General features: G+C 44.1%; 1 protein-coding gene across 9 annotated transcripts; it reads right to left on the bottom strand.

Annotated features, from left to right (window-relative positions):
* Positions 1–1,064: 1,064 nt before the first annotated feature.
* Positions 1,065–13,714, bottom strand: LOC112896483. Of its 9 annotated transcripts, none has more exons than XM_025964463.1 (14): positions 13,172–13,710; positions 12,904–13,043; positions 12,070–12,147; positions 11,340–11,419; positions 11,113–11,217; positions 10,639–10,723; positions 9,306–9,725; positions 8,784–8,891; positions 8,627–8,694; positions 8,395–8,482; positions 8,238–8,309; positions 8,076–8,129; positions 7,908–7,989; positions 1,065–1,113 (listed from the first exon to the last, which is right to left on the bottom strand). In XM_025964463.1, the coding sequence occupies exons 1-14, from the start codon at positions 13,593–13,595 to the stop codon at positions 1,076–1,078; spliced, it is 1,842 nt and encodes a 613-aa protein (XP_025820248.1). In that variant the 5' UTR covers positions 13,596–13,710; the 3' UTR covers positions 1,065–1,075. The 9 variants fall into 9 exon arrangements, with proteins under 9 accessions (XP_025820248.1, XP_025820249.1, XP_025820247.1 ...); XM_025964464.1 differs by lacking the exon at positions 1,065–1,113 and adding an exon at positions 4,810–4,847; XM_025964462.1 differs by lacking the exon at positions 1,065–1,113 and adding an exon at positions 6,177–6,683.
* Positions 13,715–15,189: the final 1,475 nt, after the last annotated feature.

Raw genomic sequence — 15,189 nt, forward strand, 5'->3', positions numbered from 1 at the left:
GATCCATCTCGTTTTCGGTCTGAGTACCCTTGTCCCAATGGGTTTCCATGGGTTCTTCTTCTTCTTCTTCGATCCATCCACCTATTCCGTTGCGGGTCTCGTATTCTTGCATCTGGGCTTGGAGGGCGGCTAAGGAATACTCGGCGCTTGCGGCTCTTGTCCGTTGTTCCTCCAGCTCCTGGGTTAACTTTTCAACTCCATGGATTAATTTCTTCAATTGTGCCGCCTGCTCGTTGCAGAGCGCATCTAAGCCCGTAAGGTAAATAGACAGGTGGGAGACCGTATCTTCTAGATCTTCTTCTTCTCGTCCAAGTCCCCTCATTCGGGCAATCCAAGTGCGCCCTCTTCCCTCAGCGGGTGGGAAAAATCCCATAGGAGTCCGCTGAAGGTGGTGCCTGTAGAGCACACGCAGTCGTCGCAAGGCTTTTCGAGCGGCCTTTCGATAGGTGTCGGGGAAGCGGAAACCAGTGGTGGAGATGAACCAAGGGTCCACATCAGGGTAGCGGGGGCTTTTCTCCACAAAAACCATTACGTCGCACCGAAGGGTGCCACCGGAGATGTATTCTCGGTAGGCGTACTCCGGCGTTTCCATAACCCCAACGCGTTCCAGGCTGAGCAACAATAACTTAGGAAGGCCAGGCTCTGCGTAGCAGACTCCGTTGACCCATCCATTGTCAGCCATCTGGAACAGGGTAAAAACCAGTGGTGAGTGTTTGTGTGAGAAAAGAGCTAAGCCAGCGCAAATCCTAGGGCTTAAAAAGGGTTTCGCTCCTAGGGTCACATCCTACGGCCAGCCTACGGCTCTGATACCACCTGAAGCGTCCCCCCATCAGGGAAGACTTAAAAGTGTCACTTTATCAGTACCAGGAGGCTGATAACACTTTTATTACATCAGATGGTACATCACCGTACAACTCTTCGCGGTAATGGGCAGTGAAACGCCACTATCGCGAGGATTACAACAAAAACCCATACTACTACACTAACTACGAACAGGGGATCATCAGAGTCTTGCGCCATGCGGAGCTCCAACGGTGACCTCACCCACGGGCAAGACTGGGTGCAGGACGGAACCCTACTCGTCGTTCTCGGGGATGTAGTCGGGATCCTCCACTGTAAAGTAAGAACGGGGTGAGTACAAACGTACTCAGCAAGTCCAATCACACCCACGGGGGGGGGGTTATAACAAAATTAGATGCACAGGATAATCCAAGGATAAAGTTACGGTTCTTTTGCGGAAACACAATTATATGCGAGGGTACGTTTTAAAAGCATTTTTTTTCAAAACAAGTTTTCAAGTGGCTAAGAACACACGATGTCGATCCTCACGGATCCAAGTTTCAAGCCACTACCGGACTCCCCGTCCGTTGTAGCACACGGCACCGTTGCCGGATACTTTCCAAACAACTCACACGGGTTCACCCCTTCCCAGAGAGAAACACTAGTTATGTGACCACACCGTAACTTGCCCAGTACCGTGGGCACGGCTATTCGAATAGATTTTTAACTCTGCAGAGGTGTGCAACTTTACCCACAGGTGGGGTACCACAGCACGAACACCTGAGTGCCGGTGCAGATCCCATCGAAGCCCTTACCCACCGTAGCTAGACCTGACTAGCCACCACGGGATCTATCAAGGGGTCATTCGACCTAACACCGAGGTTTAACCGGGGCATAAGTCACACAGAGCTTATCCCGCCTCCTTGATCACCCGTTGCTCCCAGCTCTCCTGATGGCTATCAGACTAACTAGTGGGGTTAGGCCAAGCCGTTGCCCATACAACGGTCAAGTGGTTCGCACTACGAGAAGCTAGGTGAGATGTCACATCAACTCGGTCCTTAGGGGTGACAAGATGGACATCTCCCATCCACGCTCGACCACACAGGTACGAGCACACCAACGGCAATTCACACAGAAATGCCATCCATCTCATCTAACTCGCTTTTCAAAACCACATTTTATCCCTTCCCACACACACGCATTTTCTTTATAAATCAGGCAGTCAAAGTATGGTTACTTCAAACAAGGGTGGCTATCCTACCGGGTTTCCAGCACACAAAACAATGCAATTTTATAAAACAGGCCATTGGGTTGTGTTTATAAAAACTAGGACAAAAATATGCATCAAGGGCGGAATTGAACTTGCCATCGTCAAACCCTTGCGGAAAGTCCTGATCGGAGCACTGCCCTTCGGGTTCGGGGTCGCAGTACTGGTCCTCAGTCGCTTGGTCGCGGTCGGGAACCTCGTCGTTCACTCCGTGTCCTACGACGCAAACAAACAGACACATAATCAAGCGAAAGAACTAAAAGCTTTTACCGATAGGCTTGAATCGGAAATAATTTGGTTACGGAGTTAGGGGCAATATCTTTGGGTGGTTTCTTAATGGCATAGCTAAAACTATGCTAGAAGCGGAGTGGTAAAGTTTCGGGTCAATCGGAGGTCGTTTCGCACATAAAATGACGAGCTGAAGGTGGTTTCAGGGCTCAAACGGGGGTCCAGGGGCTTATTCGTAACTATCAGAAAAGAGTAGGGATCTATTTGCGAATCTTAAAAATATTCTAGGCATGCTAAAAGGTTGTCAAGTATATCTAGATGTATGCATTGGAGGGTTTAAATTGAAATACAAAACAGGCGAGGTTTCATTTGTAAAACGGGAACGGATAAGGGTACTCTTAGGGGGGGTTTTCTTTGGAAAATGGAAAAACAGCAGAGGGTTTTGGGCAAACTTGCCCTCCTTCTTCTTCCTCCCGTTGATAGAAACAGGGGAGGGAAGGGGGGGTCGGGCGCCGGCCAAATCCCGGCGTCCGGGGCTCGGGGCGGCACGGGGCTGAGGGGGAAAAGGGGAAGGGGGAGGAGGGGGGCTAATCCCCGGCCTCACCTCGGGCTGAGGTGGGGCGAGGAGGCGCGGCGACGGAGGCCGGCGGGTGGCGGCAGTGCGGCACGGGCGGGCTGCAACGGGAGCGCGGGGAGGGGCAGGAGGCGGCGGTGGGAGGTGTGGGGAGGCGAGGGGCTGCGCGAGGGCCTTCTTATAGGCGGAGTGGAGCATCAAGGAGGCGGGGCCGGTGGGGAGCGAGGCGCGGGCGGCCAGCGGGCGGTGCGGGCGCCATTAATGGCGCTCGGCCGCTTGCGGCCGTCGCGATGCGGCACGGCGGTGGACGCGGGATGCTAGCGGCGGGCGGCGCGTCGGGGCGGTAGTGGCGGGCGGCAGGCGACGCGGCGGGCGGCGCGACGTCGCGGCCGTCCTGACGGCGAGCGGCGCGGCGGTCGGTGCGGCACGCGGGGCACGCGCGGGCGCGCGCGTGGGCACGGGTGGGCGTGTGCGTCGCGAGGCTGGCAGGGTGTGTGCGCGGCAAGGCTGGGCAGGGCGCGTGCGCGGCGCCCAGGGCCGGCGCACGGCCGTGCGGTGGGCGGGAGCAGGGGAAAAACAGGAAGGAAGGGAGGAGGAAGAAAAGGGAGGGAAGGGAAAAAGAAAGAAAGGAAAAGGAGAGAAAAGGAAAAAGGGAAAAGAAATAAAGGGAAAGAAAGAAAAGAAAAGAGAGAGGGAGAAGGGCCGGCGCCGGTCGCGGCGGTGACCGCGGCCGGTCGGCCACGCGGGGAGACGCGCGGTGCGAGGGAAACGGCGAGGGGAAAAGAAAAACGCGTCGGCGCCAATCGCGGCCGCAGTCGCGGCCGATCGGCCACGCGCGCGCGGGATTCGCGTGCTGCGAGAAATGACTTGCGCCGGCGCTATTCGCGGCGGTGACCGCGCGCGGACGGCAGGCTTCCGAGCGGTGCGGGATGGGATGGCGATACGGTCAGGGGTTAGGGCTATGGTCTGGCGACGAGTGGTCTTTAATCGAAACGTTCTAACGCGTGATTTGATTTTGGTAAATCTTAGGGCGTCACAGAAGGTTTCAGAACGAATTCCTATACCGAATTCGAATGCAAATCGCAATATGTATTGTGTAAAATTGAAGAAGTCACTTTATGGCTTAAAGCAATCGGGTCGAATGTGGTACAATCGGCATAGTGAATTCCTTCTCAAGAAGGGGTACACTAGTCAGTGATGATTCACCATGTGTGTTCATTAAGAAGTCCGATACGGGAAATTGTATAATTTATGCATACGTTGATGATCTTAATATCATTAGACACATACAAGATATAAATGAAGCACGTAATCATCTAACAATGGAATTCGAGATGAAATATTTGGGTGAAACTAAATTTTGTTTAGGTTTACAAGTTGAACATCTTCCTACGGGAATTTTTGTACATCAAGCCGCTTATATGCAGAAGATATTGGAGAAATTCAATATGGACAAATCATATCCATCAAAGACTCCTGTGGTGGTACGATCACTTGATATGAAGAAGGATGAATTTAGACCACGGGATGATGGAGAGGAATCATTAGGACCTAAGGTTTCCTACCTTAGTGCCATTGGAGCGTTAATGTATCTTGCAAATAGCACCCAGCCGGATATCGCTTTTATAGTGAATTTACTAGCTAGATATAGCGCTGCTCCCACTAAACGTCATTGGACGGGAGTTAAGAATAACTTTCGATATCTCAATGGTACAAAAGATCTTGAACTTTTCTTTCAAATTGGTTACTTATCTAATCCGCATAATGCTAGATCCCAGACAGTCTATGTATTTTTGCATGGTGGAACAGCCATATCTTGAAAATCTTCCAAACAAACATTAGTGGCTACATCCACTAATCATTCTGAAATAATTGCTTTATATGAAGCTTCACGTGAATGCGTGTGGCTCCGTAGAATGATTAACCACATACAACTATCATGTGGTATTGGTTCTATGAAATCACCGACTATTATCTATGAAGATAATACCTCTTGTGCTGCACACATGGATACATGTTATATAAAGAGAAATATAACTAAGCATATTGCACCAAAGTTATTCTACCCTCACCAATTAAAATAAAGTGGAGAAATTAATATTTTGCAAATTAAATCTTGTGATTATCTCGCTGATTTGTTTACAAAGTCCTTACCAACATCAATTTTTCAAAAATTGGTATGTGGAATTGGTATGCGGCGACTACCAGATTTACAAGGTTTAGGAGAGAATCTTCTTAAATTAGTCCTAATCAAAGCCTCATATTGTACTCCTTTCCCATATGAGTTTTTTTAATTTAATTTCTCATAAAGGTTTTTAATGAGATAATATCAACACAATGATATATATCTATCTCTAATTTTCCCCACTGGCGTTTTAGAGGAGGTATCAAAGATATATTAATCTTTCTGATATTTTTTTCCATTGGATTTTAGGAGAATGATATTACAATCTCATATATATCAGCAATGAGATGGTAATTTATATATATATATGCTATATTATTTTATTTTAATTTTCCTTTCAGGTTTAAGGGAGTTTTCATGGCATACAATAGACAATATGGTTTCTCCTCAAATTTTTCCTACATGGTTTTTGGAGGAGTTTTTCCCATTGTTTTGGATATTCTGAAGAACAAGGACTACATGAAGCATACTTGAAGCAAATTGATTAAGGGGCAGTGTTAGAAATAATTAGTGTGTGATCAATTAGTTTAAGCACATGATTAACACGTGGCTTAGCCGCTAATGACGAGATGCGTCTGTACAGAGTTTGCGCTTTCAGAAGGGGTCTGTCCCTTCCGAACAGGCGCGACGGTGCCCTTGAGCACCTATATATATGTAATCACTATTCATTCATCATTAACAAGAGAATCATTACATTCCATTTCGCTGATTCTAAACAACTCCTATAAGTTCTAACTCCAACACCGTTCCAATGGATCCCGACCACAACTTTGCAGAATTGCTAAGCTCTTTGTAGCAATTCGAAGCAAAATAATGTTTTGAAAATTCATGATGACATCTTGAAACAAGATTGAGTTTTCAATTTTCAACGTAACACTGGATGTTCAAGGGCGTACAATGAATCACAACAAACTTGCAACAAATATACAGAAGTTTTCAACAAACTTGCACAACAATTTTCAACTATCACCCAATCCCAAAACTGGAACAACATTTAGCAGTTACATGCTGCTACTTTTGGATCAGAGAAAACCTGTTGGAAGCAATTAGCAAACCAACAAACTTGAGACTGAGTTTGATGCATCAATACATGGGAATTTTTGTGTCCATCCCGCTCCATACAAAATTATTATTGGGTAGCATTTCGAGAAAATTTCTTATATGCCATTAAAAATTTAACTCATCCCTTATATACCATGCCTTCAGTGCTATTGGAAATTTAACTCCATCCCTTCTAAGCCATTGCTGTCAAAGCACGGTCATATGGTTGTTAAGTAAATGGGAAAAGACAATGTTACCCCTCTACATAAGAGATGAATCATTTTTGTTGCTATCTCTTCTATGCCATTGCAATCAACAAACAAGTAATGCACACCTATGACCTATGGTTACCTCTTCCCGATGCTGCGGGACTATCTTCAATCTATTTTCAAAAATAACAAGTAATTGTTTACATATAATATGTTCACTAAGAAGAAAATCAACAAAAATATCAACTTCCTTCTCTCCCTTCCTTTCATTTTATTTGTAGCACCAGCCCAACATGCCAATCAGACACTTGGTCCATGCACGTCGGCCCAGCCCATTTGTACATCATCTTCTTGCTCCTCTCGCTGTCTCCGCCCACCAATGGCAGGATATACTGAATCCTGATGAATGGAGAGCAGCACCTCAGGACCGAGATCGACGCAGCAGGGGATTCAGATTGGGCACAACGCGCTCGTGCTTAGGGCCGCGGCGCGCTCGCCCGACTGGCCGCGAGGCGCGCGCGCCGAACCACGGAGCGCTCGCCCGACAAGGTGCCAAGCACCCGTGCGCAGGCCGCGGCGCGCTCAGCCGACGCGGCGCGAGGCTCCCGCGCGACGGGCCGCACGCGCTCGCCCGACAGGGAGCCAGGCACCCCCGCGCGTGACGGGCTGCCGCGCACTCGCCCGAGGGGACGCCGCGCGGGGGGCCGCGGGTACGCTCGCTCGCCCCAAGGGTCGCGGTCGCGGGGGAAGGGTGCCTCGCTCTCTGGCCGCTGGCTGCTATGGTTCAGGATGACAGTCGATTTTGGAAGAGCATGAAATGTGGATATGGAGGAGGGGTAAAATCGTCGTAATGGAGGGAGATGGACTGATTTTAACATGTGTTTTTAATTTTTCGGTAAAAAGTAACGGCAATAGCATATAACGGATGAAAAATTAATTCCAAGGGCATCAAAGGGATGCAATAGCATATAACGGATGAAAAATTAATTCCAAGGGCATCAAAGGGATGCTCTAAATTTGAATGGCATAGAAGGGATGAATTAAATTTCCAATGGTATATAGGGAATTTTCATATTTTCTGGTTGCAATTCAGTTAATTTTAGCAATCTTTTTTACCACCACAAATATCATTGGGTAGCATTTCAAAAAGCAATCAGCTTTTTATTATCTTTGATCATATCCTTATGATAACCCCTCAGGCTCTCCTAAAGTTTGAATAGTATAGAGTCCAATTCTTGTATTCAACAATTGAATAGGGGAGGTGGCCTCCCATTATATCATCTTTGTGATGTAAACATCATACATGCTACTATCTAGAATCTTGTCCTAATCTGTGCTGTGTCATTTGATGGGTGAGCATGTGTGGAAGGAATGCAATAAGGACAAAGATCTTTACTTTTGCTACACGGTTCCAATCAATATTCTGTTCTATTCTGTTGCAGGATTGAAGATGTCATCTCATTGTTATCATACGGTTCGTTTTTCTAATGCTCTGTAGCAGTATTTTCCTTCAAAATCCTAAACTAGAAATTTGGTAAAGAACATTAAAATTGCAGAGAAATAAATATCTAAATAGGAAATATGAGAATAATGCTTGTGCGTTACCAAAATTACATTACGTACGTCCAGCAGGCAATGTTTCTGAAGAATCAGAACTAAGAAGCCTTTCAGCTTCATCATTAGCTTCAGCTTGTATACGCCATTGCTGAATAATAAGTTTCAGAAGGAAATGTTAGATCTTTATGATATATAATTTTCTTATTTCTGAATATAAGCAGAGGAAATACTTGCCTCTTCAAGACTATCGATCTCCATTAATTGTTGTATTTGCTCAGATATTCTCTCCTGAAACAACAAAACTGCCTATTAGCATTGGTCAGGATTAAATAAAAAAGAATCCGATCACATTTTACATATGACACTGTATGGATCAACAGGATAAAAACTACTTACTGCACTGCTTGCCGCTTCAGCAGCAATAACATCAGAGTCCATCTCAACTTCAATTTCAATCATTGAACACAACTGTAACAGCGTATTTGGTACATCAGCGGAGTTTAAAGGTAAAAATTATACAGATGGCAGATTAATGCACTTTTTTCGTGATTACTTTTGCATAACTTTCCATTAGCTCAATCCTTGCAGAGAGTGTGCTTTCCAAGCTTTCCCGTACCCTCTTTACTCTACCTCGTCTAGCACTGGAAATTAGTTTGTGCACCAGAAAATTAATTTAGCAGCGGTAAATAAAAGTAAGTTTTCTAATAAGAAAAAGTGTGCTGTTTGCAAATTATTATAACTAATATGGTATGATAAAGGATTTACTGGAACTTCCTGTGCATTACCGATAAGATGGTTCGCCCACTGCTAGTATTTTGTTGTCCAATTGACACATCCTTGCGAGCATCCACACCTTGAAAGAAACAGTTTTAATGTTTACAACTAGATTTCCAGAACCTTCTCGCACAAAATTTAATTGCCACAGGGATTAAAAAGATAAACCTCTTTTTGAGCGAACTGTTTCAGTTCCTTAAGACGACTCTGAAGAATGTCATACTGAGACAAAAGCTGCTGCCGTACAGCAACTATATCCACTGCCTTTTGTGGAAGCTGAAGAAAAACAAGAGACTTAGTTCAATGCCTCAAGGAGACATATAATGGACTACATTATCTCTTGCCCCAAACAAACTCCTTTTTAAGAGCTCATACATGGAAACTAGGCTGCCTCCACAAAATATTGATCCAAAAAAGCAATAAGATTCTAGCACTAGTATTTCATTAAGATAAGAGCAAATTATCATAGTCTAAAGACCGAATGGTTAGTTATGCCAACCTAAATGGTAATGCCATAATGAGGTGGACTGAAGTCAGCAAAGCATGATAGTACGAAGCAATGCTAAGAATCATTTCATACCATCATTTATTGATGATAGACTTCTCTAACATCATCTACCCAGTCAAAACGTTAAGAGATTTATTTACATGATGGAGAAACAACCTTTTTGCAGTCAAAATTGCACTTACCTTTTGAATTTCTGGCAGGACCACTTGATTTAGAGTTGTTCCGACGGCAGCTGATGCAACTGCAGTTGCTGTAATAAGTCTAGGAAGACTTGGGTCAATGAATGCGGAAGCAGCATCTCCAGAAGCAAGCAAAGCAAGAGCACCGATCAATAAATATGGGCTAAGGAAAAACGATCCTTCATTCTTTGATGGAGCTCTTAGCAACTTTGAGACTTGTCCATTGTTGTGATTAGTCAGACACATAGGTTCGCCTGGTTTAAATCCTTGTGAGCGTGCAGCAATCTTCAGGGGACCCATTTCATTATAAACATTGGATGGGGCTGCCAATGAAATGGTCACTCTTTCTCCTTCTTGAGCAGGGAGTTCTACGTTCTGGGTAGCAAATCTATGAGTGCGTGCTATTCCCGAAGGTGCGCGGATCTGTAACAGAAACAAGCGAGAAACATATGGGTAATCACATATTGAAGTTAACAATCTCACCCTTACACATGAACATGGTAAATTAGAAGCAGTGCAAATAGATCATAGAACTGTGTTACATCATCAGCAACAGCTCATACTGAATTTGGTGGTGAGATTTTTGGCTGGAGCCCCAGCGTATCACCAAACAGTTTGCATAGCGATGCAGTGCTCGAAGGAGTGGCTTGGTATAGAACAAAGTGGTCAAAAAAGTTGGTGCTTAAGAACATGTCGGCCAATCACTGTGTAGGCCATGTTCAGGGTCCTGTCTGGTCTCTAACAGACAGTTACTGAGATGAAGCAAACAAAATTTTAACCTCAATTGGAAGTTTATCGGTTTGTTTTGGAAGGATATTGTCGATGTAGCCAATGTGGGGTTCAAACGCATATACTCCGATACTAATTGGTCAATTCTGGGAGCATCACTCCCCATACTGTTTCTAGCCCAATAGTTTCAATTCATATTTTTCAAATTTCTATGATACTCCCTCTGTACCAGAATATAAGACGCATTTTGTTTCAGGAGGACATGCCTTTGACTAACAATTACTGTATCAATATGTTGTTTTTATGCAAATTTTTAATTTTAGTCATAAGTACTTTTGAATATAAATCTAATAATACCAATTTTGTAACACAACAGTTATATATACACTAATAGAGCAATCGTTGGTCAAAGGCGTGTCCTAAGGAAAATAAAATGTGCCTTACATTCTTAGTCAGAGGGAATATAAAATCTAGAGCATTCCTCCATCAGTTTTAAACAGAACTTTCAGCTCACTTATGGACATAAAAATCAACTTCATTGAAGTAATGATCGTCAGAATAAAGACAAAATTAAGATCTATTGTGTACATTTTGAAAGGAAATCTACCACAATAGAGTGGACAGCAGCTGGAAGACCATCTTTTCTTATATTAATGAATCTCAATGCCTTCTCCAGAGCTGAAATATCCATGCTGCGTTCGGCAGGAGGAGATCCTTAGAGAGGTAATATTAGAAGCAAAGTCATATACAATACCACCTAGTGGTCAAAATTCATATAAGTTATTATCTGAGATAAAATAGAGTGACAAAATTGATAAAGGCTATAACAATGATTGGAAGTACTATAAACTATTTTGCTACTACAAAATCGAGTAAAGGGCACCTAACTGAGATATCAAGTGTTCTCCTAACCTACTCTTTACCCACAGATCATGATAAGGATACATGTCTTGCAAGAATAGTGCTGCTGACATAGTGAGTACTTACAACTAACAGTTGCAGGGGCAGAGCCACATGTTGTTGGGGTCAGCTGAACCCAATGAATTTTGCTAATTCTACTGTAGTTATGAAAAAAGCAAACCTGTTCTTTTTCTCCAACAAAAGTAAACATCGTTTTTGAAACATATAAGATTGCAACATGTTTAGAAGAGAGACCCCAATGATATGAATTTCGAGCTTCGTCCAGCTGCATTCATTATCCATGTACCATTACAGACAGCACTACTATACATATAAAGAAACATGATGATGGCTTTGCATTGGTATGAAATCTCAGAACAGCTCAAAGACAGAACACAGCTCACAAACCTAACTTCTTCAGATTCAATGCTCGTAATTTCTCCAGAAAATAATTCGTATTGATATCGACACTTTGAACAGGAAACAACCTGAAAAGATAACACAAACATATCAGAAATTGCATTTCACGTTTTCAACTCCTTCACTATAAATAATCTAGGGTATTAGTTCGCAATAGAAAGCAGGAGGAACTAGACGACTTTGATTTTTGCAATAAGAATAAAATATAGGGACCAAATTACGAGCCAAAGAGGACTCTAGCTTAGGTGCTGCAGGATGTATACCCACACATCAACTGATATCAATTCCACGATATACAGTTCACCTGCGTGTTCAAGAAAAAAGAAAACAGTGGCAAAAATAACATTGACAAATCTGTAGGCAATTCAGTAAACTAAATAAACAAAATTTCCATGCTCATAATTAAGTATTTAACCTAAAGGATAAAACTCTCCACAGAATGGCATCTAATATCAGAAAAAACTAAGCTAGGTAGAGACCAACAACACAAGACCTTCCTCCCTAAAAAGTTGTGATCTGAGTTCGAGCCTATAGACTTTTACGGTACCATATGCTCCATTGTGTGTCCTCTGTCGATTTAATGCAACTAGCCTCCCTCCCTCTTCCATCACATGAGTCCCAACTGTGGCCACTTGTTTTGATAGCTCACATCATCCAATCTAATGACTAGTATTAAAAAAATTAAGAGGTACTATAAAATAGTTCTGCAGCATCAAACCTGAGTTCCATCCTGAGGTTGAGCAACAGCAACTGCTACCATGCAGGTTGGACAGCGAACAATAATCCCAAAAGGAACCTGCATTAAGCAAAATTTGTTATCATCAAAATAATCCCGAAAGGAACCTGCATTAAGCAAAATTTGTTATCATCAAATTCTGATGCTACTTATCTACCAAATCTTCTCTCTAAGTCCATGAAGCAGTGTTCTCCAAAGGTGCTAGGTGCAAGGCAGGCAGAGGGGCGGTTCTTAGCCTATATGAATCACTGATGTGTCTGGTGCTTAGTGGACGGTACCCATCACACCAATACCATGGACAAGGGTCCTTTTTTAAAAAAAACCTCATGGACAAGGGTCTTGGAGGTCAAAATCTAACGGAATCGATAGTTGATATGTGGTTTAGATGGTATTAGAGTTGGGGGTTAAATTAGACAAACAAAGAGTTGAGGGGCCAAAAATGGACTTATTCCATGAAGATCTATTGTAAAGTCAGGAGGAAGTCCTTTTTGCCATTTTTTGGAACTTGAACTGGGATTTAAGCTCTCAAAAATATATAAAATATGATCTAATATTTCTAGTATTCTTTTTTCACTACAAATTTACTTCTTATAAGAAATAAGATGAATACATCAATTGCACATTATGCAGATTGATAATTGCCAATCTATATATTTTGAGTAGCCCAATAACCCATTCCTTAAAACAGCTGTACAGAATTGCTGAAATTACAACATCCACTGTCAACATGATAACACTGCAGTCTGCAGATGAAGCATCCTAAAAGAAAATGTAAGCATGACAATATTGCTTAATAGTTCTTAACACAGAAGTCACCTCCTCTGTAGAAGAAACACCAGCGCAAGATACATAATCGATTATCCTGATTGCATCAGAAACACGCAGGGCGGCTGCCAACCGCTGTACAAGCAAGGCATATGTCCGAACGTCTGGTCTCGCCCACCTCCAGCCTCCTACTGCATCTCAACATTCAGCAACACGCAGCACTCGAAGTTGAAGACGTTGTATAATTGTATTCCAATTTTCATGAACAACAAAGGTCTGAAACATCAGACAAAGAACCAAGGCCACATGCCCCCCGTACCTCCCGCGAAGCCGGATCGCATGGCATCGAACACCGAGAGCGCGAGCTCGACGTTGCCTCGGTCAAGTGCCGCGGCGAGGATCGCGTTGCATTCGGGCGCTTCCAGAGCGGCGACCGAACCTCCCGCCGACTCTGCGACAATGTCCAGCGCCTGGTCCGCATCCCCCGCGCCTGAGACCCGCCTGAGCAGGTCCGCGTCGAGCCATCCAGCCACCGGCGCTTCCGATGAGGCCTCGCCGGCGCCATCACCGTCGCCGCCCGCGGAGCCAGTCCTCTGCAGGGAGCAGCAGCCGGGGGAGGGATGGGAGAAAAACGCGAGGCCGAAGCTGGCGGCGGTGGTGACACGCGCGAGAGGCGGAGAGGAGACAGGACGAAGCGAGCGGCGGTGGGATGCGGGGGAGGGCGGGAGGAGAACAAGCGCCATGGACGCGTGCGCCGTGCGTCGTGTCAACGGCAAATCGTCGAGCACATGGCGTGCGCCAGCTCTGGATGAGGCGCGTGTGGTTGAGATATGAGAGGAGACTGAAATTTTAACGGCGTTGTTGGTCAGTCGGAGATAATCGGCAGAATTACAAGATTTATACGGAAACTCTTGTGATTTGTAAACACCAAACAGGAACGAGCTAACTAATTTATGCCAATAGGTAACTAACTTATTTAATTGACGAGAAACGGCATATTATGGTATTTCCTGACTCCTATTAAAGTCCTACTTGAGGTATGACAATTTTCTGGTTTATATTTATACAAAATATGCTTCTTGATAACCACCACTTTCTAAAATTTAAACATAGTATAGGTGTTGAGGATAACAAGGAAGTACACGTACTCTTAGTCTCTCGTAATCAAATTAGACCGGTCATTTTGATCTTTTTAATGTTAACATTGAAAAAATAAATACAACAAGTACTTCGATTAATACTCCCTCATCCTAAATTATTAGTCATTTTAATTTTTCTAGGTGCATAGTTTTATATATATATATATATATATATATATATATATATCTTTATCATATCGAGTGCATAGCAAAATCTATGTATATAGAAAAACTAAAACAACTAATAGAGTATCTTATACAGAAGAGTATATATCTTTAACAAAGTATCTTATACAGAAAAGTATATGCTGCGAGTATACATTGCCACCTGGGTAGAAGACATCCTTATCAGTTAGACATATATTTAGTTTGAGATAATTTTTTTATGTGAAAGAATTGAAGGGATAAGATGGATCACAGTTATCAGCGGGCCCTACGTGCCACGGGTCCCACGTATCATCTTTTTTCCCTTGCATTTTCCTTTTTCTTTGCCTGCTTTATCTTCTCACCTGTTATAGGAGCAGTTGAGCTGTGCCTCTGTCCCTCTGTTCGCTCGTGTAATACCCTGATTTTCAAATTAAAAGCCTAAATAAATTTTGTTAGATTTCTTTTAGGATCCATAAAATTTTTATTTCAATATTTTAATTTTAGAGCATCTACCGTGAATTAATAGTAATTTACTTAACCATAAAAGAAACATAAGAAAATATAGGTTTTGTGCATTCCATGCTGCATTGCATTGTTTTATTGTTTATCTTCTATTTGAATTTAAATTTTAAATTCAAATTCAAATACATTTTAATGCAATTCTTTTTCTACTTATTTTTCTCTTTGGACCCGACCCACTCTCTTTCTCTCCTTTTCCTCTCTCTTTTCTTCCTTGCGGCCCAAGCCCAGCCGGCCTCTCTTCCCCCCTCCCTTTCTCCCAACTACCCCAGCCGGCCAGCTTCTCCCCCGGCCCAGCTAGCCCGCGAGCCCTTCTCTTCTCGCGCTCGCTGACAGGTGGGGCCCGCCCGTCAGGGTCGTCCCCGACCTCCAGCACGAGTCCGGCTCGGACTCGCATCCAAGTCCGACCGAGTCTCGGCCTCTCCCCGCCGTGCGGAGCCCTGGGCCCGAACGCCGCGGCCGCCCTATAAAACGCCGCACCGTGCCGTAGGCTTCGCATAGCCCGCAGCCGCCGCCTCCTCACCCTCGAAGC

This window comes from Panicum hallii, chromosome 6, assembly GCF_002211085.1.
Source record: "Panicum hallii strain FIL2 chromosome 6, PHallii_v3.1, whole genome shotgun sequence".
Lineage (NCBI taxonomy): Eukaryota > Viridiplantae > Streptophyta > Magnoliopsida > Poales > Poaceae > Panicum > Panicum hallii.